We start from the raw sequence: 25573 nt of genomic DNA, 5'->3' as shown, positions 1-25573 counted from the left end.
TTTATCATCAAACCTATTTATTCTATATCATATTCACAAAATACAATGTTTCAGCTTTAATTCAAAATATAAGTCGTTTTTTTAACTCCCAAAAATAAGTACACAGCGATTTTTTAAATATTTATAATTTTTGACAAAACCTCAATTTTGCAAGTTTAGATTCAAAAATGTTTTTCTCGAAATTTTTATCATCAAACCTATTCATTCTATATCATATTCAAAAAATACAATGTTCCAGCTTTAATTCAAGATATAAGTCGTTTTTTAACTCCCAAAAATAAGATTACAGCGATTTTTTTAATTCTTTATAATTTTTAACACAACCTCAATTTTGCAAGTTTAGATTCAAAAATGTTTTTTTCGAAATTTTTATCATCAAACCTATTTATTCTATATCATATTCACAAAATACGATGTTTCAGCTTTAATTCAAGATATAAGTCGTTTTTTAACTCCCAAAAATAAGTACACAGCGATTTTTTAAATATTTATAATTTTTGACAAAACCTCAATTTTGCAAGTTTAGATTCAAAAATGTTTTTCTCGAAATTTTTATCATCAAACTTATTTATTCTATATCACATCTACAAAATATAATGTTGCAGCTTTGATTCAAGGTATAAGTTATTGTTTAACTCCCAAAAATACGATAACAGCGATTTTTAAAATTTTTGACACAACCTCAATTTTGCAAGTTTAGATTCAAAAATGTTTTTCTCGAAATTTTTATCATCAAACCTATTTATTCTATATCATATTCACAAAATACAATGTTTCAGCTTTAATTCAAAATATAAGTCGTTTTTTTAACTCCCAAAAATAAGTACACAGCGATTTTTTAAATATTTATAATTTTTGACAAAACCTCAATTTTGCAAGTTTAGATTCAAAAATGTTTTTCTCGAAATTTTTATCATCAAACCTATTCATTCTATATCATATTCAAAAAATACAATGTTCCAGCTTTAATTCAAGATATAAGTCGTTTTTTAACTCCCAAAAATAAGATTACAGCGATTTTTTTAATTCTTTATAATTTTTAACACAACCTCAATTTTGCAAGTTTAGATTCAAAAATGTTTTTCTCGAAATTTTTATCATCAAACCTATTTATTCTATATCATATTCACAAAATACGATGTTTCAGCTTTAATTCAAGATATAAGTCGTTTTTTAACTCCCAAAAATAAGATTACAGCGATTTTTTTAATTCTTTATAATTTTTAACACAACCTCAATTTTGCAAGTTTAGATTCAAAAATGTTTTTCTCGAAATTTTTATCATCAAACCTATTTATTCTATATCATATTCACAAAATACGATGTTTCAGCTTTAATTCAAGATATAAGTCGTTTTTTAACTCCCAAAAATAAGATTACAGCGATTTTTTTAATTCTTTATAATTTTTAACACAACCTCAATTTTGCAAGTTTAGATTCAAAAATGTTTTTCTCGAAATTTTTATCATCAAACCTATTTATTCTATATCATATTCACAAAATACGATGTTTCAGCTTTAATTCAAGATATAAGTCGTTTTTTAACTCCCAAAAATAAGATTACAGCGATTTTTTTAATTCTTTATAATTTTTAACACAACCTCAATTTTGCAAGTTTAGATTCAAAAATGTTTTTCTCGAAATTTTTATCATCAAACCTATTCATTCTATATCATATTCACAAAATACGATGTTTCAGCTTTAATTCAATATATAAGTCGTTTTTTAACTCCCAAAAATAAGTACACAGCGATTTTTTAAATTTTTATAATTTTTGACAAAACCTCAATTTTGCAAGTTTAGATTCAAAAATGTTTTTCTCGAAATTTTTATCATCAAACCTATTCATTCTATATCATATTCAAAAAATACAATGTTCCAGCTTTAATTCAAGATATAAGTCGTTTTTTAACTCCCAAAAATAAGATTACAGCGATTTTTTTAATTCTTTATAATTTTTAACACAACCTCAATTTTGCAAGTTTAGATTCAAAAATGTTTTTTTCGAAATTTTTATCATCAAACCTATTTATTCTATATCATATTCACAAAATACGATGTTTCAGCTTTAATTCAAGATATAAGTCGTTTTTTAACTCCCAAAAATAAGTACACAGCGATTTTTTAAATATTTATAATTTTTGACAAAACCTCAATTTTGCAAGTTTAGATTCAAAAATGTTTTTCTCGAAATTTTTATCATCAAACTTATTTATTCTATATCACATCTACAAAATATAATGTTGCAGCTTTGATTCAAGGTATAAGTTATTGTTTAACTCCCAAAAATACGATAACAGCGATTTTTAAAATTTTTGACACAACCTCAATTTTGCAAGTTTAGATTCAAAAATGTTTTTCTCGAAATTTTTATCATCAAACCTATTTATTCTATATCATATTCACAAAATACAATGTTTCAGCTTTAATTCAAAATATAAGTCGTTTTTTTAACTCCCAAAAATAAGTACACAGCGATTTTTTAAATATTTATAATTTTTGACAAAACCTCAATTTTGCAAGTTTAGATTCAAAAATGTTTTTCTCGAAATTTTTATCATCAAACCTATTCATTCTATATCATATTCAAAAAATACAATGTTCCAGCTTTAATTCAAGATATAAGTCGTTTTTTAACTCCCAAAAATAAGATTACAGCGATTTTTTTAATTCTTTATAATTTTTAACACAACCTCAATTTTGCAAGTTTAGATTCAAAAATGTTTTTCTCGAAATTTTTATCATCAAACCTATTTATTCTATATCATATTCACAAAATACGATGTTTCAGCTTTAATTCAAGATATAAGTCGTTTTTTAACTCCCAAAAATAAGATTACAGCGATTTTTTTAATTCTTTATAATTTTTAACACAACCTCAATTTTGCAAGTTTAGATTCAAAAATGTTTTTCTCGAAATTTTTATCATCAAACCTATTTATTCTATATCATATTCACAAAATACGATGTTTCAGCTTTAATTCAAGATATAAGTCGTTTTTTAACTCCCAAAAATAAGATTACAGCGATTTTTTTAATTCTTTATAATTTTTAACACAACCTCAATTTTGCAAGTTTAGATTCAAAAATGTTTTTCTCGAAATTTTTATCATCAAACCTATTTATTCTATATCATATTCACAAAATACGATGTTTCAGCTTTAATTCAAGATATAAGTCGTTTTTTAACTCCCAAAAATAAGATTACAGCGATTTTTTTAATTCTTTATAATTTTTAACACAACCTCAATTTTGCAAGTTTAGATTCAAAAATGTTTTTCTCGAAATTTTTATCATCAAACCTATTCATTCTATATCATATTCACAAAATACGATGTTTCAGCTTTAATTCAATATATAAGTCGTTTTTTAACTCCCAAAAATAAGTACACAGCGATTTTTTAAATTTTTATAATTTTTGACAAAACCTCAATTTTGCAAGTTTAGATTCAAAAATGTTTTTCTCGAAATTTTTATCATCAAACCTATTCATTCTATATCATATTCAAAAAATACAATGTTCCAGCTTTAATTCAAGATATAAGTCGTTTTTTAACTCCCAAAAATAAGATTACAGCGATTTTTTTAATTCTTTATAATTTTTAACACAACCTCAATTTTGCAAGTTTAGATTCAAAAATGTTTTTCTCGAAATTTTTATCATCAAACCTATTTATTCTATATCATATTCACAAAATACGATGTTTCAGCTTTAATTCAAGATATAAGTCGTTTTTTAACTCCCAAAAATAAGTACACAGCGATTTTTTAAATATTTATAATTTTTGACAAAACCTCAATTTTGCAAGTTTAGATTCAAAAATGTTTTTCTCGAAATTTTTATCATCAAACCTATTCATTCTATATCATATTCAAAAAATACAATGTTCCAGCTTTAATTCAAGATATAAGTCGTTTTTTAACTCCCAAAAATAAGATTACAGCGATTTTTTTAATTCTTTATAATTTTTAACACAACCTCAATTTTGCAAGTTTAGATTCAAAAATGTTTTTCTCGAAATTTTTATCATCAAACCTATTCATTCTATATCATATTCACAAAATACGATGTTTCAGCTTTAATTCAATATATAAGTCGTTTTTTAACTCCCAAAAATAAGTACACAGCGATTTTTTAAATTTTTATAATTTTTGACAAAACCTCAATTTTGCAAGTTTAGATTCAAAAATGTTTTTCTCGAAATTTTTATCATCAAACCTACTCATTCTATATCATATTCAAAAAATACAATGTTCCAGCTTTAATTCAAGATATAAGTCGTTTTTTAACTCCCAAAAATAAGATTACAGCGATTTTTTTAATTCTTTATAATTTTTAACACAACCTCAATTTTGCAAGTTTAGATTCAAAAATGTTTTTCTCGAAATTTTTATCATCAAACCTATTTATTCTATATCATATTCACAAAATACGATGTTTCAGCTTTAATTCAATATATAAGTCGTTTTTTAACTCCCAAAAATAAGTACACAGCGATTTTTTAAATTTTTATAATTTTTGACAAAACCTCAATTTTGCAAGTTTAGATTCAAAAATGTTTTTCTCGAAATTTTTATCATCAAACTTATTTATTCTATATCATATCTACAAAATATAATGTTGCAGCTTTGATTCAAGGTATAAGTTGTTGTTTAACTCCCAAAAATACGATAACAGCGATTTTTTAAATTTTTGACACAACCTCAATTTTGCAAGTTTAGATTCAAAAATGTTTTTCTCGAAATTTTTATTATCAAACCTATTTATTCTATATCATATTCACAAAATACGATGTTTCAGCTTTAATTCAAGATATAAGTCGTTTTTTAACTCAGAAAAATAAGATCACACCGATTTTTTAAATTTTTGACACAACCTCCATTTTGCAAGTTTAGATTCAAAAATGTTTTTCTCGAAATTTTTATCATCAAACCTATTTATTCTATATCATATTCACAAAATACGATGTTTCAGCTTTAATTCAAGATATAAGTCGTTTTTTAACTTCCAAAAATAAGATTACAGCGATTTTTTTAATTCTTTATAATTTTTAACACAACCTCAATTTTGCAAGTTTAGATTCAAAAATGTTTTTCTCGAAATTTTTATCATCAAACCTATTTATTCTATATCATATTCACAAAATACGATGTTTCAGCTTTAATTCAATATATAAGTCGTTTTTTAACTCCCAAAAATAAGTACACAGCGATTTTTTAAATTTTTATAATTTTTGACAAAACCTCAATTTTGCAAGTTTAGATTCAAAAATGTTTTTCTCGAAATTTTTATCATCAAACCTACTCATTCTATATCATATTCAAAAAATACAATGTTCCAGCTTTAATTCAAGATATAAGTCGTTTTTTAACTCCCAAAAATAAGATTACAGCGATTTTTTTAATTCTTTATAATTTTTAACACAACCTCAATTTTGCAAGTTTAGATTCAAAAATGTTTTTCTCGAAATTTTTATCATCAAACCTATTTATTCTATATCATATTCACAAAATACGATGTTTCAGCTTTAATTCAATATATAAGTCGTTTTTTAACTCCCAAAAATAAGTACACAGCGATTTTTTAAATTTTTATAATTTTTGACAAAACCTCAATTTTGCAAGTTTAGATTCAAAAATGTTTTTCTCGAAATTTTTATCATCAAACTTATTTATTCTATATCATATCTACAAAATATAATGTTGCAGCTTTGATTCAAGGTATAAGTTGTTGTTTAACTCCCAAAAATACGATAACAGCGATTTTTTAAATTTTTGACACAACCTCAATTTTGCAAGTTTAGATTCAAAAATGTTTTTCTCGAAATTTTTATTATCAAACCTATTTATTCTATATCATATTCACAAAATACGATGTTTCAGCTTTAATTCAAGATATAAGTCGTTTTTTAACTCCCAAAAATAAGTACACAGCGATTTTTTAAATATTTATAATTTTTGACAAAACCTCAATTTTGCAAGTTTAGATTCAAAAATGTTTTTCTCGAAATTTTTATCATCAAACCTATTCATTCTATATCATATTCAAAAAATACAATGTTCCAGCTTTAATTCAAGATATAAGTCGTTTTTTAACTCCCAAAAATAAGATTACAGCGATTTTTTTAATTCTTTATAATTTTTAACACAACCTCAATTTTGCAAGTTTATATTCAAAAATGTTTTTCTCGAAATTTTTATCATCAAACCTATTTATTCTATATCATATTCACAAAATACCATGTTTCAGCTTTAATTCAATATATAAGTCGTTTTTTAACTCCCAAAAATAAGTACACAGCGATTTTTTAAATTTTTATAATTTTTGACAAAACCTCAATTTTGCAAGTTTAGATTCAAAAATGTTTTTCTCGAAATTTTTATCATCAAACCTATTCATTCTATATCATATTCAAAAAATACAATGTTCCAGCTTTAATTCAAGATATAAGTCGTTTTTTAACTCCCAAAAATAAGATTACAGCGATTTTTTTAATTCTTTATAATTTTTAACACAACCTCAATTTTGCAAGTTTAGATTCAAAAATGTTTTTCTCGAAATTTTTATCATCAAACCTATTTATTCTATATCATATTCACAAAATACGATGTTTCAGCTTTAATTCAAGATATAAGTCGTTTTTTAACTCCCAAAAATAAGTACACAGCGATTTTTTAAATATTTATAATTTTTGACAAAACCTCAATTTTGCAAGTTTAGATTCAAAAATGTTTTTCTCGAAATTTTTATCATCAAACCTATTCATTCTATATCATATTCAAAAAATACAATGTTCCAGCTTTAATTCAAGATATAAGTCGTTTTTTAACTCCCAAAAATAAGATTACAGCGATTTTTTTAATTCTTTATAATTTTTAACACAACCTCAATTTTGCAAGTTTAGATTCAAAAATGTTTTTCTCGAAATTTTTATCATCAAACCTATTCATTCTATATCATATTCACAAAATACGATGTTTCAGCTTTAATTCAATATATAAGTCGTTTTTTAACTCCCAAAAATAAGTACACAGCGATTTTTTAAATTTTTATAATTTTTGACAAAACCTCAATTTTGCAAGTTTAGATTCAAAAATGTTTTTCTCGAAATTTTTATCATCAAACCTATTCATTCTATATCATATTCAAAAAATACAATGTTCCAGCTTTAATTCAAGATATAAGTCGTTTTTTAACTCCCAAAAATAAGATTACAGCGATTTTTTTAATTCTTTATAATTTTTAACACAACCTCAATTTTGCAAGTTTAGATTCAAAAATGTTTTTCTCGAAATTTTTATCATCAAACCTATTTATTCTATATCATATTCACAAAATACGATGTTTCAGCTTTAATTCAAGATATAAGTCGTTTTTTAACTCCCAAAAATAAGTACACAGCGATTTTTTAAATATTTATAATTTTTGACAAAACCTCAATTTTGCAAGTTTAGATTCAAAAATGTTTTTCTCGAAATTTTTATCATCAAACCTATTCATTCTATATCATATTCAAAAAATACAATGTTCCAGCTTTAATTCAAGATATAAGTCGTTTTTTAACTCCCAAAAATAAGATTACAGCGATTTTTTTAATTCTTTATAATTTTTAACACAACCTCAATTTTGCAAGTTTAGATTCAAAAATGTTTTTCTCGAAATTTTTATCATCAAACCTATTCATTCTATATCATATTCACAAAATACGATGTTTCAGCTTTAATTCAATATATAAGTCGTTTTTTAACTCCCAAAAATAAGTACACAGCGATTTTTTAAATTTTTATAATTTTTGACAAAACCTCAATTTTGCAAGTTTAGATTCAAAAATGTTTTTCTCGAAATTTTTATCATCAAACCTATTCATTCTATATCATATTCAAAAAATACAATGTTCCAGCTTTAATTCAAGATATAAGTCGTTTTTTAACTCCCAAAAATAAGATTACAGCGATTTTTTTAATTCTTTATAATTTTTAACACAACCTCAATTTTGCAAGTTTAGATTCAAAAATGTTTTTCTCGAAATTTTTATCATCAAACCTATTTATTCTATATCATATTCACAAAATACGATGTTTCAGCTTTAATTCAAGATATAAGTCGTTTTTTAACTCCCAAAAATAAGTACACAGCGATTTTTTAAATATTTATAATTTTTGACAAAACCTCAATTTTGCAAGTTTAGATTCAAAAATGTTTTTCTCGAAATTTTTATCATCAAACCTATTCATTCTATATCATATTCAAAAAATACAATGTTCCAGCTTTAATTCAAGATATAAGTCGTTTTTTAACTCCCAAAAATAAGATTACAGCGATTTTTTTAATTCTTTATAATTTTTAACACAACCTCAATTTTGCAAGTTTAGATTCAAAAATGTTTTTCTCGAAATTTTTATCATCAAACCTATTCATTCTATATCATATTCACAAAATACGATGTTTCAGCTTTAATTCAATATATAAGTCGTTTTTTAACTCCCAAAAATAAGTACACAGCGATTTTTTAAATTTTTATAATTTTTGACAAAACCTCAATTTTGCAAGTTTAGATTCAAAAATGTTTTTCTCGAAATTTTTATCATCAAACCTATTCATTCTATATCATATTCAAAAAATACAATGTTCCAGCTTTAATTCAAGATATAAGTCGTTTTTTAACTCCCAAAAATAAGATTACAGCGATTTTTTTAATTCTTTATAATTTTTAACACAACCTCAATTTTGCAAGTTTAGATTCAAAAATGTTTTTCTCGAAATTTTTATCATCAAACCTATTTATTCTATATCATATTCACAAAATACGATGTTTCAGCTTTAATTCAATATATAAGTCGTTTTTTAACTCCCAAAAATAAGTACACAGCGATTTTTTAAATTTTTATAATTTTTGACAAAACCTCAATTTTGCAAGTTTAGATTCAAAAATGTTTTTCTCGAAATTTTTATCATCAAACTTATTTATTCTATATCATATCTACAAAATATAATGTTGCAGCTTTGATTCAAGGTATAAGTTGTTGTTTAACTCCCAAAAATACGATAACAGCGATTTTTTAAATTTTTGACACAACCTCAATTTTGCAAGTTTAGATTCAAAAATGTTTTTCTCGAAATTTTTATTATCAAACCTATTTATTCTATATCATATTCACAAAATACGATGTTTCAGCTTTAATTCAAGATATAAGTCGTTTTTTAACTCAGAAAAATAAGATCACACCGATTTTTTAAATTTTTGACACAACCTCCATTTTGCAAGTTTAGATTCAAAAATGTTTTTCTCGAAATTTTTATCATCAAACCTATTTATTCTATATCATATTCACAAAATACGATGTTTCAGCTTTAATTCAAGATATAAGTCGTTTTTTAACTTCCAAAAATAAGATTACAGCGATTTTTTTAATTCTTTATAATTTTTAACACAACCTTAATTTTGCAAGTTTAGATTCAAAAATGTTTTTCTCGAAATTTTTATCATCAAACCTATTTATTCTATATCATAGTCACAAAATACGATGTTTCAGCTTTAATTCAAGATATAAGTCGTTTTTTAACTCCCAAAAATAAGATCACAGCTATTTTTTAAATTTTTATAATTTTTGACACAACCTCATTTTGCAAATTTAGATTCAAAAATGTTTTTCTCGAAATTTTTATCATCAAACTTGTTTATTCTATATCATATCTACAAAATATAATGTTGCAGCTTTGATTCAAGGTATAAGTTGTTTTTTAACTCCCAAAAATAAGATCACATCGACTTTTCATCAAAAATGTTTTTCTCGAAATTTTTATCATCAAACCTGTTTATTCCATATCATATTCACAAAATACGATGTTTCAGCTTTAATTCAAGATATAAGTCGTTTTTTAACTCCCAAAAATAAGTACACAGCGATTTTTTAAATTTTTATAATTTTTGACAAAACCTCAATTTTGCAAGTTTAGATTCAAAAATGTTTTTCTCGAAATTTTTATCAGCAAACCTATTTATTCTATATCATATTCACAAAATACAATGTTTCAGCTTTAATTCAAGATATAAGTCGTTTTTTAACTCCCAAAAATAAGATCACACCGATTTTTTAAATTTTTGACACAACCTCAATTTTGCAAGTTTAGATTCAAAAATGTTTTTCTCGAAACTTTTATCATCAAACCTATTTATTCTATATCATATTCAGAAAATACGATGTTTCAGCTTTAATTCAAGATATAAGTCGTTTTTTAACTTCCAAAAATAAGTTCACAGCGATTTTTTAAATTTTTGACACAACCTCCATTTTGCAAGTTTAGATTCAAAAATATTTTTCTCGAAACTTTTATCATCAAACCTATTTATTCTATATCATATTTACAAAATATAATGTTGCAGCTTTGATTCAAGGTATAAGTTGTTTTTTAACTCCCAAAAATAAGATCACATCGACTTTTCATCAAAAATGTTTTTCTCGAAATTTTTATCATCAAACCTGTTTATTCTATATCATATTCACAAAATACGATGTTTCAGCTTTAATTCAAGATATAAGTCGTTTTTTAACTCCCAAAAATAAGTACACAGCGATTTTTTAAATTTTTATAATTTTTGACAAAACCTCAATTTTGCAAGTTTAGATTCAAAAATGTTTTTCTCGAAATTTTTGTCATCAAACCTATTTATTCTATATCATATTCACAAAATACAATGTTTCAGCTTTAATTCAAGATATAAGTCGTTTTTTAACTCCCAAAAATAAGATCACACCGATTTTTTAAATTTTTGACACAACCTCAATTTTGCAAGTTTAGATTCAAAAATGTTTTTCTCGAAATTTTTATCATCAAACCTATTTATTCTATATCATATTCACAAAATACGATGTTTCAGCTTTAATTCAATATATAAGTCGTTTTTTAACTCCCAAAAATAAGTACACAGCGATTTTTTAAATTTTTATAATTTTTGACAAAACCTCAATTTTGCAAGTTTAGATTCAAAAATGTTTTTCTCGAAATTTTTATCATCAAACCTATTTATTCTATATCATATTCACAAAATACAATGTTTCAGCTTTAATTCAAGATATAAGTCGTTTTTTAACTCCCAAAAATAAGATCACACCGATTTTTTAAATTTTTGACACAACCTCAATTTTGCAAGTTTAGATTCAAAAATGTTTTTCTCGAAATTTTTATCATCAAACCTATTTATTCTATATCATATTCACAAAATACGATGTTTCAGCTTTAATTCAATATATAAGTCGTTTTTTAACTCCCAAAAATAAGTACACAGCGATTTTTTAAATTTTTATAATTTTTGACAAAACCTCAATTTTGCAAGTTTAGATTCAAAAATGTTTTTCTCGAAATTTTTATCATCAAACTTATTTATTCTATATCATATCTACAAAATATAATGTTGCAGCTTTGATTCAAGGTATAAGTTGTTGTTTAACTCCCAAAAATACGATAACAGCGATTTTTTAAATTTTTGACACAACCTCAATTTTGCAAGTTTAGATTCAAAAATGTTTTTCTCGAAATTTTTATTATCAAACCTATTTATTCTATATCATATTCACAAAATACGATGTTTCAGCTTTAATTCAAGATATAAGTCGTTTTTTAACTCAGAAAAATAAGATCACACCGATTTTTTAAATTTTTGACACAACCTCCATTTTGCAAGTTTAGATTCAAAAATGTTTTTCTCGAAATTTTTATCATCAAACCTATTTATTCTATATCATATTCACAAAATACGATGTTTCAGCTTTAATTCAAGATATAAGTCGTTTTTTAACTCCCAAAAATAAGATTACAGCGATTTTTTTAATTCTTTATAATTTTTAACACAACCTTAATTTTGCAAGTTTAGATTCAAAAATGTTTTTCTCGAAATTTTTATCATCAAACCTATTTATTCTATATCATATTCAGAAAATACGATGTTTCAGCTTTAATTCAAGATATAAGTCGTTTTTTAACTCCCAAAAATAAGATCACACCGATTTTTTAAATTTTTGACACAACCTCAATTTTGCAAGTTTAGATTCAAAAATGTTTTTCTCGAAACTTTTATCATCAAACCTATTTATTCTATATCATATTCAGAAAATACGATGTTTCAGCTTTAATTCAAGATATAAGTCGTTTTTTAACTCCCAAAAATAAGATCACAGCTATTTTTTAAATTTTTATAATTTTTGACACAACCTCATTTTGCAAATTTAGATTCAAAAATGTTTTTCTCGAAACTTTTATCATCAAACCTATTTATTCTATATCATATTTACAAAATATAATGTTGCAGCTTTGATTCAAGGTATAAGTTGTTTTTTAACTCCCAAAAATAAGATCACATCGACTTTTCATCAAAAATGTTTTTCTCGAAATTTTTATCATCAAACCTGTTTATTCTATATCATATTCACAAAATACGATGTTTCAGCTTTAATTCAAGATATAAGTCGTTTTTTAACTCCCAAAAATAAGTACACAGCGATTTTTTAAATTTTTATAATTTTTGACAAAACCTCAATTTTGCAAGTTTAGATTCAAAAATGTTTTTCTCGAAATTTTTATCATCAAACCTATTTATTCTATATCATATTCACAAAATACAATGTTTCAGCTTTAATTCAAGATATAAGTCGTTTTTTAACTCCCAAAAATAAGATCACACCGATTTTTTAAATTTTTGACACAACCTCAATTTTGCAAGTTTAGATTCAAAAATGTTTTTCTCGAAACTTTTATCATCAAACCTATTTATTCTATATCATATTCAGAAAATACGATGTTTCAGCTTTAATTCAAGATATAAGTCGTTTTTTAACTTCCAAAAATAAGATCACAGCGATTTTTTAAATTTTTGACACAACCTCAATTTTGCAAGTTTAGATTCAAAAATGTTTTTCTTAAAATTAGGGTTGAATTAAATTAGGGTTAAATCGCTAGGGTTGATCTATGATGAACGAGAAAAAACACTTAACTAATATTTTTGAATGCACTACAAGTATATTTAACGTCATCAAAATCGATAGGGTGGTTTTTAAATAAACACGAAAAAATAGGGGTAGTTCGCCCCTTTTAACCTTCCGGTATATGTGTGATACATCAAAAGAAAGCTCATTTAAAATGAATATCAGCTACAATTTAACAAATGTTGATAGCACTTTTCGTTTTGAAAATATAAGTGAAAACGTACTTTTTCTCCAAACTTTCAACCCCTATAACTCGCCCCAGAGGCTTTTACCGCACGTATAAAAAAATGTGCGAACCTTAATTTGGCCCATTCTATGACTGTACCAAATTTCATCGAAATCGGTGAGACACAGTCGTGATACTTCCCTTGTAAGTAATAAAATTAAGTTATGGTACTCTGATTTTTTGAACAAATGCCTGCTGGAGCAGATTTTTCTAGAAAAATTCGGATAACTCGAGAACAGCCGAATCAAATTGCAAAAAGTAAAGTAACAGACAAATCTAAATATGTAAAAATATACAGTGTTCCATTTAAAAAAATAAAGTAGACTATACCGACTTCCGGTATAACCGCAAGTGCTAGAAATCTAAAAATATTTTAGTCAAAGAGAACACAATTGATAATACTTAAGTCTCAATTCTCAAATTTTTATTTTCGCCAGAATCCCAGAAACGTCTAATGACCGGTCTCGCTGAGACAGCCTTCTAATAACACTGTGCAACGAGAAAAACCATCTCGGTTGGTTCCAATGGTAAATGAAAGTAGACCAACTAACTAACAAAACCCTCACGGAGTTTTACTATATTAGCTCGGGTTTTTTTTTATGACCAACTAAAGTTGGCATGTATTTACAGCAGTTTTTGGCGGTATTTCTTTAAAATTAAATAATAGTAAATGAAATAATTTAAGTTATTTTTATTATTTTTATATACTCTGTTTATTTCTTTAAAACATTTTATGAAAAATGACTTAAAACGGACAGTAGACTACAGGACGTACAGGTATACGTCCAGGGAGTTCATTCATCACCCTTCGTTACAACAAAGAAGCAAGAAAATCTTACAGGTAAAAAGACGAACAAGTACACGTACAGGGGGTCCATTCGTCACCCTGCGCTATAAGAATGATACAAGAAAGTCGTCCAGGTAAAAAGATGAATAGGTAGAAGGGTAGAAGTTAGATGTTCAGGCGGGTTAGTACATAAGTCCGTAGCTTTTAGTTCGAGAATATTTCTCAAACAGTAAGCATCTGGCAGAGCATCGTTTATTTGTGACTTAGTGATTTGTTTGGTGAATTGTTTGTTGTGTTTACGGTGGGAAAACCAGTATTTGTGGCGCTAAAATGGTTTGCAATATAAACAATTTCTGTTCCGTTTGTGGTCATTTCACCCTACAACAGATAAAGCATGGCTAAAGAATTTAAGTTCGCATACGAGAAATACTTCAACCAACCAGTTATTTCCAACGTGACTTGGGTTCCCAATGTGGTTTGCGAGAAATGTTACAATGACCTCTTGAATTGGATGCATAGAAGAATAAAAAGTTTGTCGTTCGGCGTGCCAATGATCTGGACGGATCTGATTAATCACGACACATTTGTTTGTTACGCGTGTGTGAATTCTGGTAGTGGAATGAACAGAAAGAAAATAAGGAGTAAAGTGTATTTGAGTGTCCCAAGTGCTCAAATACCATTGCCACACACAGAAAACATTCCAGTGCCAAAACCACCGAGCCCGGACGTGTTATCGGGTATTACTTTTTCAACCCACTTGAGTGATACTTTTTCATTGTATCAACTGGGCCAATTTTGGTTACTCCACATCAGCTGGACTCCATCGTTGCGAAGTTAGGACTATCGCAACGTAAGTCGGAACAGTTAGCTAAATTTCTAAATTCGAACAACCTGTTGGCACCTGAGACAAAAGTCACAGCATATAGGCATCGACAATCCGCACTGCAAAAATGTTTCACTGTGAATGAGGAGCAAACATCTGCATACTGCAAGGATGTCGACGGCCTCATGAAAGAAATGGACATCCTATACAGACCAAATGAGTGGAGACTGTTTATTGACAGCTCCAAAATAAGTTTGAAAGCGGTGTTGCTCCATCAAACAAACACGAAACCATCGGTACCAATCGCAGCATACAGCATTGAAACGAAAGAAACCAACGATGCATTAAAAAGAATACTGAAAAATGTTGATTATGACAAACATCAATGGCGGATATGCTGTGACTTGAAGGTTGTTGCAATTCTTTGCGGATTGCAAACCGGATACATTAAATATATGTATTTTATCTGCGATTGGGACTCCAGATATAAAGGCGACCAATATACAAACCACACATGGCAGAGCAGAGAATCGAGCAAACACGTAAATGCCAATGTAATTCAAGATCCTTTGGTGCCACAAGACAAAGTTATATTACCTCCACTTCACGTGAAACTTGGAATAGTCAAAAGTTTCCTGAAAACTGTGGCTAAGAGGCAAGAAGTTTATGCGGTTTTGGCACAAATTTTCCCTCGACTTAGCGAAAGCAAATTGAAAGAATGTATGAAACCTTAAATATTATTTTTTTCACAACAAAATGAGATATCAGATTTAGTATTAAACCGTAACATTAAAACTTTCTCCTTTTAGGCGTTGTGAATGGCCCAGACATTCGAAAACTGGTGAAAACTGAAGAATTCGACAATGTTTTAATTGACAACGAATTGACTGCTTGGCGTTCCATAAAAGAGGTCATTGAGGGCTTATTAGGGAAACATCGGTCTGAACGCTATCAACGTTCTGTGCATACAATGTTGGATGCGTTCTCCAAAATTGGTGTTAATATGTCGCTGAAAATTCACTATTTACATCATCATCTAGATTACTTCGGTCGACAGTTAGCCACCAAGTAGCCGTGCCATTTGAAATGAGGTAATGTGATTATTTTTTTGTTGCATAGAAAACGGATTTTAATGAAAACAATTTACAGATATAGAGGAAAACAATTGCCCGACGCAGTTCTTGCGGAAATTTGTTGGTGGAGCAAAAATGTGTTTGAAGATGAACAAGAAGAAGAAGGAGGTGTCTCAGAAAGAGAAACCGAAATTTTGGTAGATTCAGACACGGACTCTGATGATGACAGCGATGGTATCGACGATTTTCCATTCCAACTGGCACCAAAAAGGGTTCGAGCAACATAGTCGTTCCATCTCATTTATCGTGTAATTCATTGGAAAATAAACAAAAAATACAAGAATAATGTTTTTTCATTAAAAAAATTAAATCCTAATTACTTTGCAAAAATGGGCTAAAAAAGGCATTTTCAACCACGAAATATTTAATAAATATTAGATATTCTATTTTTTCAAGTTTAAATGGTTAAGTATATCCATTTATACATCGCGAAAAGTTAAGAAAATGACCCAAAAATATGCGAACTTCAAGAGGTTGCATAGCCACCGCCGGCGCATCCGCGAAAAATTTCAGGTAGCCATTAAAAAAAAATCCGAGCTAATAAAGTAAAACCCCGTGGGGATTTTGTTAGTCTATTGGTCTACTTTCATTTCCCTTTAGAGTCATTTGGGATGGAAGCGATGACCCGAAATTTGTTGCACTGTGTAATCGCTTTATGCCAAAATTGGCTGCTCAAACACTCTAGTATTTTTGTTCTTCAATAAAAACGTTTCAATATCTTTAGCTTGTTTTATTCCATCGGAATTAAAGCGGTTGTTGATACCTTGAATGCAAGAATCTATGACTTTGTAATACAAAGATCGATAGAACTCTTCAGATGAACTAAAGAAATGTTGATTTTTTTGATCCGTTCAATCTAAGAGAAAATTTTCTCTTTCTTCGCAAAACTGGTTCATCAATATTAAAATTATCCTTTCCATTAACAATTTGTACCCATAAAGTTTCAAAATCATTTCGTTGAGTCTGAAGCGATTCAGTTAGAGAGTCTATTTGAAGTCTCTGAATATTAGTATTCAAATTCAATATTTTCAAAAACGTTTATTAATATTTTTAAGAAGAAATAAAATTTAACCAAACGTATTTTTCCGAGATTTCGCTCCTGTCTCGCTTTTTTTATTACTTTGGGGAGTCATAAATTCACCTATTTCCTTATTGTCTAATAAAGATTTTAAAGATGTGATACAAAGACACCATTCAGTAACTTTTACGGTTTATTTGCGACGAGCTGCGAGAAGAAATATATTCTTTAAATCCCTTAACGTTTAACAAACTAACTGGGAATCCCCTAGCAAGCGTTGGCGTTACCAATATTACATTGTTGCCAACAAAATTATTTGAAAACAATTAAAATGGCAACTTCTTATTAAAAGATCAGGACAGGTAAGCTACTTTTTGTCTATCTCTTTTAGTTTTAGAGATAGCCTATGCGGACAACCAATTTAGGACACCTGTACAGTTTTACATACAACTTGTAAAGAATTCAAATTTCTTTTTTTTTAATCCTTCATTCAATCACTATCTACTATTATGTATTAATAGAAAAAAATGTTTTTTTTAATTTCAGGTAAAGCTTCCATGAATAGTGCTGTCCAGGAGTACCCTTCTTTTTGAGGGGTTACCAAAAACTAGGTCCAATCCGCTGATTTTTCCAAAGTTTTGACTAAAAATAATATAACTCTTCCTTTAAATGCTACTACTTTATATCCTTATAATTTTGATTTAAATAATTCATGTATTATATGTAAAAAAAAATAGAAAAGTTATGCATTTTTTTAACCTTTGAAACCCATGCAGCTCTTTAAGAGGCCTCGATACCGCCATTTTATGTTGGCAGCACTGTGTATTCGTATACGTAAGATTGTAGAGTTAATATATGTATTTAATTTATGGAATTTGGTGTATGACCCTAAAATAGTTTAATAATATACGGTACAGTGCGATATTTAATAAATACTTTTAAATAACGTAAGTGAAAAAATAATAATACAAATATAAAATACGGCATTGTACCGATCCTTGGAATAACTCAATGATCGCAATTATATGAAACAATTTAATAAATAAAAGTGAAATTATGTGTATTTTTACATGAACAATTACTTTTATGAGGTACTGGAATGTGGCGCCCCCGTTTGCGAGAAAGCGAATTATTTAGTAATTAATGTTGTAGGCAACCAAAATTGCCGTAGAATTATTTTATATATATTATTGTAACATTGTCAGTAATATTATTTTTCTTCAAACGTCATTAAATGACAACTTTGTTGTCATGTTTACTCGCGGTAGAAGTAAGTCATTGTTGCATAACGACGGTTGCTAAGATCAACATAGCAAAAAAGTACTTCAGCGTTATGGCGCTAAAGTAAATTTCACTTTAGCGCCATAACGTTGAAGAACATTTCACTTTAGCGCCGTATTATTTGCAACGTTTGAAGAAAAAATACTATGTTTTATTCGGAAGAGAAGCAGATTCGTTTGTGGCTGGTCCGTCATTGCCGGACTCACTTCGTTCGTCCGGCAAACTGTCGGACACGCCACAATTTTAACGGCTCATCTGTCATTAGCGACAGACCACGCCATAAAAAGCACTGCTTCTCTTCCATATAAAACAATATACTATTAGTATTAACCTATAATTTGCAGACATGGATAATCGTAACCTTACCGTAGGTACGCGCAGAAAAAGTATAAAGCAAAGAATGAATCGTTGTAGGTAAGAGATAGCGTGAATGTTGTGTTTTATAAGTATAATAAATTATGAAATTATTTCGTTAGGAGGATGAAGAAGACAAGAATTTCAGAAACCTTGAATTGTGCAGGGTAAGTGTAAACATGTAGTTAGCATCCATGTATGTAAATAAAACAAACGGCAGAATGCCATTTTATTTTAGATTTTTTCCGATAATTCTACACAGTTTGGGTTGTAACAGTAAATAGATATTGATATTAAATAGATATAGATATTGCATGCAATTATTTTACATTTTCAATATGTGATAATATCTAATATTAACATCTAGATTAGAGGATGTTATTGCACATGAAGAAGATATAGGTATGGATATTGAGGAACAATGTATGAGTAACCATATTATAAAACCAATAATTCCTTACTACCTACATTAAATGTTTTAGCTGACAATCCTAACATGTATAATAATGTCATCTCTGATGTAGAGAGACCATTATCACCCACACAAAGAAACATAGAAACTTCATTATTGGAAGTAGAAATTGAAAGAACTTTTTCACCAAGGTAGTATATTACTTATGAATAAGAGTAAATACAATTAACACACAGACGAACTAAAATTTTAGGTTTGAATTGGATGGACGTAGGATTGTTGATGTTTCATCTTTTATGAAGCAAATATGTGAAATCGGCTACCATAATCCATTTAATTGTTCTGTTGTGGATATGCATATTATATCAGAACAAAGAAATGGTTTGTCTTCACAAATTACACTTCAATGTAAAATGTGCGGAATACAAAAAAAAATTACCACTGATTCCATTAACACCTCAAAAATAAATGATAGTGTTGTTTTGGCAGCAACGTCTATAGGAATCGGCTACTCCCAAGCTGATGAATTTTTCTCTGTTCTTGATATCCCATTTATGGCTAATAAAACCTACAATAATTCTCAAGATAATATAGCTCATATAATTCATGATAGTGCCCTAAAAAGTATGGAAGAAGCAGCTAAAGAAGAAGCTGAAATAGCCAAAAATATAGGAGATGTCAACAAGAATGGTATCCCATGTATAACCGTTGTAGTGGATGGAGCTTGGTCGAAGCGATCATACAATGTCAATTATAACGCTCTTTCTGGAGTTGTAAGTGCTTATTGTGTTATTATTTGTATTTCATTGTAGATTTATTATAAATAAAAATTAAAAATGTGATATTTTTATTTTAGGCCTGTATAATCGGTCAACGCACAGGAAAGTTGTTGTACTTAAACATACGTAATAAGTACTGTTGTATCTGTGCAAGAGCAGAACACAATGAGTCTTATAAAACAGATCATATATGTTATAAAAACTGGAATGGTTCATCCACTGCAATGAAAAGTGACATTATTGTTGAAGGTTTTAAGTGTAGCATAGAAATGCATGGATTAAAATATACAAAAATTGTTGGTGATGGGGATAGCAGCGTCTATAAGAAGATTTTAGAGACAAGACCGTATGGTAGTGCATGTATAGAAAAAATAGAATGTAGGAACCATTTAGATAGAAACCTTGGTACAAAACTACGTGAAATATCTCGTAAGTTACATGATCGCTTAGATCTTATCTCTTAGTAACCCATCTGTTTACAATACAATAATATAACCACCTTTTCTCGAAGTCGAATTTTTGCATGATCACAATACATTCTCTTTTATATACTTCGTATATGCGAGAAAGTAAAAACATTACGTTACAAATAATTTATTAATTTTCATTTTGGGAAGATAAGATCCGTTTTCTTCAGGTCGATGACAATAATTATTGATTGATGATATGCTTTCAATACAAATCGAATATCCGCTATTAATGCTAATTTTATGTTCTTTGTAGGCAGAAAAAAGAGTCTTTCAACAAATTGTTGTGTACCCATTTCCATCAGGAAACATATTATGACATCCACGCAAAGACTTTGCATTGCAATTAAGAAAGCTACGCAGTATAGAGCTACAGAAACAAATGATCTTGCAGATAAAATAAAACTTTTAAAGCATGATATCCTTAACTGCCCATCACACATTTTTGGTGAACATAAAGATTGTGTAGCAATAAATTATTTTAATTGTTCTCCAAAAGATAGTGAAGTCAACTATGTTCCCGAAATGAAAGCATGTGGAGTATATGAAGATATTTTAGCATGTTTACATAGGATTACCTACAATGCAAGTAGCTTATTGCATAATATGAACACAAATGATGCCGAACATTATAATGCAGTAGTTTGCAAATTTATTGGTGGAAAAAGAGTAAATTTTTCTTTAAAAAACTCTTATAGTATTCGATGCAAAGCTGCTGCCTTATCTTTTAATGAAAAAAGTAATTATTACAACATTATTCAGAAGGCATTGACAAGCAAGGATCCCAGGTCAATTTTAAAAAAAATTATTGCTAGACGTCATAGAAAAAAATGAATTACAACGTCGAGGACAGAGAAAATTTTATTTAAAAAAGGTATTTTCTGCGGATCATCATTATGGTCAGGTACAAGACCCAATTCCCGATTTAACAGATGATAAATACAAAGTTAAAGAACAAGAATTGCTCTCAAATATGATTAAATCAATCGATGAACGTCATGTTATAGAAAGAGCTACAGTGGGCCAAAGCAATAATCCACTATGGTTTCAGTATCGAAATAACCGCCTAACAGCATCAAATTTTGGTAAAATTTGTAAAATGAGGTTAACTACATCGAGAGCTAAAAAGGTGGAAGATATTTTATACAAAACGTTTAAAGGGAATATTGCTACTAATTATGGCAAAAACTCAGAGTTAGAAGCAATAAGAACATTTGAAAATGAATTTAAAATATCTGTGATGACATGTGGCCTTTTCATCGATGAAGAGTGTGGGTATTTAGCAGCCAGTCCAGACGGTTTAATAGGTACTGAAGCCATACTGGAAATAAAATGTCCAATAAATTGTAAAAGCATAAGCCCTGAAGATGCGATTCGAAACAAAACTGTAAAATTTGCCACTTTGGATGAAAATAATATACTCTCTATAAAACGAAACCATGACTACTATTTTCAAACTCAAGGCCAGTTACATGTAACAAAACGTACTATAGTAGACGCCACGAGAGCTGGCAGTAAATCATCATTTTCCGCTCTTACAAATGCCATACGTAGTTCACAAACCGCTAGAGAGTAATGTGTGTTGGAAAGAGATAGCATTAGTTTAATATGTCTGCTGTACAATTCAAATGGCCACGTCGTAAAAGTACGTCTGTTCTTCTAAGGGATGTCCCTCTATAATTATAACCTCAAATCGAAACGTCTTGTGAGCGTTGTCATGAATCTGTTAGTGTTTTCACAAGCCGAAAATGTTTTCTTTGAAAGGAAAATCATTAAATAATATCTTTGACAATGTTTGACATATAACCTCCATTACTAACATAACCTACATTTAAATGTATGTGGTGAAATAATCTAAGTCGTACGTCCATATCTTGATTCATACCATTTTTAAGCGACCTGTCACTGCCAGCTCTCGTGGTTTCTACTATATGTGTTATTTCGTTTTATGGAGTCCAAAAGGAATGCTTGTCGAAAAGGTGCATAGTATAGCTACTCTGTAGATTCACATTTTAATATAAATGTAATTAGATTTTTAGAGATATTGATTTCTGGAATTCAAAAATGAGGGAGTCACTAAAGGAATTTTATATTAAATGTATTCTTCCTGAACTTGTGGACCCCAGGAAGAATAGAAGTTTAAATATTCGAAGCCCACCACGTTGACATATATTTTAATTAATCTTATATATCAAAGTAGTTAGACCAAAAAAGATCGTTGACCGTCTTTAACTAGTTTTTTGCTTTTATCTCCTTCAAATGGGTATTGCAGGGTTAGGGGGTCGGCAAGGCAAATTGAAATACATATGAGTAAAGATGAAAATCGTATTTTAGGAAAATCGGAAGTAAAGGTATCAAGTAATGTCGACCACATTTTCGCATAGTGGTAAATTGTGAGATTTAAAATAATGACAAAAAACAAGCCTACGAATGGGACCTCCTGATGATTTGAGTATGATTAAATTTGTTTAAACTCTTTGCTGTGTGGAACACCATTCATTTCATTTAGATTTTTTTCAGATATTTGAATTTTCTTTTTGTTTCTTCTTTTTTATAATTTAGTAGGTTGGAAGATTATTCACTACAGTTACTAAGTATATAGAGTTTCCGGCAACTTAATTTAAAATTAACACTTGAAATTCAATAAAACTGTGTTATTATTAAAGTGTGTTTTGTTTTTTTTTAATATACCCTCAATTATTACTTTTAGTTCTTTTCTTCTTATTTTTTATTGATATATTTAATTGTATCAATAAAATATTAGTACTAAAAATTGTTAAGGTCTTTTAAAATATACTAGCTAATAATCCTATAAATGTATTAAAAATTCAAAAACAGATAAAAACTTCTAACTTGGTTTATTGTAATATATAAATCGGAACCGGTTTCGGAATCAACGTTCCATTATCATCCGAAAGCTAATTATCTTATCTATTAGCATTCGGCTGATGATAGAACGTTGATTCCGAAACCGGTTCCGATTTATATATTACAATAAACCAAGTTAGAAGTTTTTATCTGTTTTTGAATTTTTTTATATTTTCCACTTGCAACATGGATTAATAATTATTAATTGGCTACAAATTGATGTTTTTATTTAACTATGTTTTATTATTTTCCCAAGATATTGACTGATACTTATGTTATTAAGAGTATTTCTACTAAAAAAAAGTATACTTCGCCTTTAATACCGATGTTTAGTAAATTTTCTGTTAATTCCAATATATTGATTGTATCATTTAATAATTAATTGAATATTAAAATTTAAATATATTCGCCTAGATATTATGCAACTTATTGTTCAACAGTGAACTGTCAAGTTGCTCTTTTCACGCTTCTAAAAATCAGCTGGTATCGAGCCCTCTTAAGGCCTACAATAATTTATGGCTGTCTGGACGCTAAGACAACAAACAGCCTATATTCTCAAAGTACATTAAAATCCAGTAATTCCAAAGAATATAATATGTGGTCGAGATGAAGGAGTTCAGAGTTAAGATTACAGACTTAGAGACATAAGAATTTTTATAATGTAAATTAGAATAAAAACAATACTTTTTCTGATCATTCTATTTCTATCAAGATTTTACTTTACTTCTACCAGAAGACTAAATACAGCTGGAAGAAGGCCAAATACTACGGCCAGAAGACTAGATACTACTGGCAGAGGACTAGAAAGTATTGTTTTTATTCTAATTTACGTTATATAAAATAACTGGTCGACATGGATTAAACCTCCTCATCCAATAAGAATTTTTGGCGCGCGCTATACCTATTATTATTCGCCTATCTCACTTCAATGATTTATTGTCACACTTTTGCCCAAGATATATTTGCCAAGTTGTAAGTTACTTATTGATTATTTATCTAATCAATTAAAAAACGGTATATATTTAGTAATAATTGCCCAAGTAAAAGTTAATTAAGATTAAGATCCAAAGACTAAAGAAGATATCACCTTCCAATGAGAATTTTAAATTACTTAGGGCTCCAAAATAACCTCAAAATTCCATTAAATGTATTTAAAAATATATATGTTTTATAATATTACCTGATTTAGCAACAACTTTTCCCCCACAACTTTGTATCCTCGACATTTCATTAGCACACTCTGGTTTATGATCCCTCGTCAAAGGTTTAGCCTTCCATTCAGAACATCCTGGCTCATTGTACCCTAACACAATAGCAGAATCCCCAACATGACCAACATAAATTTTTCCTCGTCGTATAAACGCTATACTAGCCGTGGTTCCCGCCGTACTCGGTAATCCAGATGCAGTCCTCGGCCAATTCTCTACAAAAAAAACCTTTTTTTAATCCTTAATTAATTAATTATAACATCATAATAATTAACAAACTTGTTAAATTCTTAAATACATTTTTAAAATTTTGTTTGACAGGTTAAAATATCAACATAACCTAAAAAATAACAAAAAAACAAATTTGTTAATACATTTATCAAACATACCTTGTTCTTTCCACATTGCATAATGAGTCGCTAAATATCCCATTTTAATAGCTCTCAAAACATCCTCGTCATTATCGGACCAAAAATTCCTGTGTCTTACAATAGTTTCCATGAGACGTTCCTTGGCGAATTCGGCCGCTTCGGCCCCGCCGTGACCATCGTAAATACCAAAAAACGCGTACTCCAAATCTCTCTCATCCTCCGTTTGTTGATAAGCAACCGAAAAGAAGTCTTCCATGTACTTACGACCTCCCTGTCTGCAATGGCCCGTAACTCGCAAATTTACGCCGATCGAAGCCGGCATTTTTCGTCAAATCAAAACCGCAATTCGAAGTTATAAAAAGTGATTATATCGCATTTTATTGGGTTGTTTTGGTGCGAATAAAGACTGTTTTCGTGTTTGGACAAGAATCAACTGTCAATTTTGGCAATTACTAATCGTGTCAATGGCTAAGATCTACGTTACCGACGCGCGGGATATTATCTTTTCTTTAATACAAGTTAATTTATTTATTTTTCGTGTTTAAATCAAACAATTTATGTTTTGTGATTAATTTTGGGGGTGTTTTTATAAAATTAGATTGAGAATCGTTTGATTTTTCTTTGCGGGGGTTATCGAGACGGTACGTCGAAACTTACAAGTATTACATGTCACAAATAAACGCGTCGGGATGATGCGCCATCTATTGGGAGAAATTAAATCGTAGATTATTTAATAAAATTGGTAATTAATTAAATTGTACCTTTATTTATTTGTATTGTGTGCGTAATAATGTAGGAGGGGTTTCACAATTATTATTATTTATTAATTAATTTATTTAATTGATATTGTAATGTGGAATTTTGT

At 28.3% G+C, this 25573-nt stretch overlaps 2 protein-coding genes across 3 annotated transcripts in view; one reads left to right on the top strand and one right to left on the bottom strand.

Moving 5' to 3' along the window:
• LOC111420767 (protein phosphatase 2C) overlaps nt 1–25321 on the bottom strand; it is a 28631-nt gene extending 3310 nt beyond the window's left edge. The window contains exons 1-2 of one of the 2 annotated variants that reach the window (XM_023053803.2): nt 24727–25321; nt 24310–24552 (exon numbers count right to left, since the gene is read on the bottom strand). In XM_023053803.2, coding sequence (XP_022909571.1) covers nt 24310–24552; nt 24727–25030 — 547 coding nt within the window. In that variant the 5' untranslated portion in view covers nt 25031–25321. The remainder of the gene's footprint in view (nt 1–24309; nt 24553–24726) is intronic. The other variant, XM_023053802.2, reaches the window with a different exon arrangement.
• On the top strand, nt 18666–22271 carry LOC139432358 (uncharacterized). The gene is made up of 6 exons (XM_071200842.1): nt 18666–18770; nt 18824–19026; nt 19086–19206; nt 19269–19788; nt 19872–20223; nt 20518–22271. Exons 2-6 carry the CDS (start codon nt 19008–19010, stop codon nt 21093–21095), a joined length of 1590 nt encoding a protein of 529 aa, XP_071056943.1. The 5' UTR covers nt 18666–18770; nt 18824–19007; the 3' UTR covers nt 21096–22271.
• Nucleotides 25322–25573: the final 252 nt, after the last annotated feature.

The sequence above is a fragment of the Onthophagus taurus genome, unplaced genomic scaffold (assembly GCF_036711975.1).
Source record: "Onthophagus taurus isolate NC unplaced genomic scaffold, IU_Otau_3.0 ScKx7SY_15, whole genome shotgun sequence".
NCBI classification, from domain to species: Eukaryota; Metazoa; Arthropoda; class Insecta; order Coleoptera; family Scarabaeidae; genus Onthophagus; species Onthophagus taurus.
This window is presented reverse-complemented; position numbering and strand designations above follow the sequence as displayed.

Coding starts and splice junctions, on each gene's coding strand:
- LOC139432358 (XM_071200842.1), top strand. Junction 19,207..19,268: donor GAAAGAACTTTTTCACCAAG/GTAGTATATTAC, acceptor CTAAAATTTTAG/GTTTGAATTGGATGGACGTA. Junction 20,224..20,517: donor AAAACTACGTGAAATATCTC/GTAAGTTACATG, acceptor TGTTCTTTGTAG/GCAGAAAAAAGAGTCTTTCA.